Source organism: Phalaenopsis equestris, unplaced genomic scaffold (assembly GCF_001263595.1).
Source record: "Phalaenopsis equestris unplaced genomic scaffold, ASM126359v1 Scaffold000946, whole genome shotgun sequence".
NCBI classification, from domain to species: domain Eukaryota; kingdom Viridiplantae; phylum Streptophyta; class Magnoliopsida; order Asparagales; family Orchidaceae; genus Phalaenopsis; species Phalaenopsis equestris.
The window spans coordinates 28,738-29,713 of NW_018165385.1; the positions used below are offsets into that span (position 1 = coordinate 28,738).

Here is a 976-nt window from a genome sequence, read left to right on the forward strand (position 1 = left end):
GGTGGTTGCACTTAAATAGTTAGACATATTAGAGGTGACCGACTAGTATAATAGTCTTTGGTCATATATATATATATATATATATGACCAAAGACTATTATACTAGTCGGTCACCTCTAATATGTCTAACTATTCAAGTGCAACCACCTTAAGGCCAACTGTGTCATAGGGCTTTCGAGCCCCCGACCTAAGGGGCCTTGAACTGTGAATGTCAACCAACAGGCCGAGGTTTAAGGCGCGCGCGCGCACATGTGTGTGTGTCTATATATATATATATAATGTAAATAATGTAATTATATTACATAATTCTGTTGTGTTTACATATGTGATACCTAAACTTTCATAATTGCATGTAAAACACTAAAATCTATAAGAAAAATACTATATATAATTGTTCGCTATATAGAAAATGACATGCAATTTTTCATATATATGTTTGTGATGCCAGAGTATTATAAAAATAAATATATAATTAATATGTTAATTTGTTATGTAGGTGAACTTGGGCTGTAACCCTAGCATGACTAGGGTTAATGTGTCACCTGAGCTGGTTGAGCCTAATTACATTCAAATTAATCCAATGCATCATCAAATGGCTACAAGTTGCGGGGTCGATATCGGCGTACATTTTTTCGATTTGGCAATTCGACAGAGCTTGAGTTCACCTCTTAATGTTCACGATATATTGTTGGATCCATCCGTCAATGTAATTTTTTCTATATTATTATTATTATTATTATTATTATTTCGTTGTAGTTTATGAAATTAGTTCAATTTAAATTCATACTATTTTATAGCTATTATATGATCAATTAATTGATTTTTTATGTACTTGCATTTTTAGGTTCACAGATCAAGTTGGGATGGCAATTCTCAGAACATTTGTGATTTAGAGTTCCATCAGTTGCCATTACAATCTTTATCAGGCAAAAATGTTCTTGCATATCTATATCTATATATATATATATATATATAT

General features: G+C 31.5%; 1 protein-coding gene across 2 annotated transcripts in view; it reads left to right on the plus strand.

The window, feature by feature from the left end:
* Positions 1–976, plus strand: part of LOC110032459 (transcription factor bHLH62) — a 13,994-nt gene that overhangs the window by 1,591 nt on the left and 11,427 nt on the right. For both annotated transcript variants that reach the window (XM_020736100.1, XM_020736099.1), the window contains exons 5-6: positions 497–706; positions 845–926. In XM_020736100.1, coding sequence (XP_020591759.1) covers positions 497–706; positions 845–926 — 292 coding nt within the window. The remainder of the gene's footprint in view (positions 1–496; positions 707–844; positions 927–976) is intronic.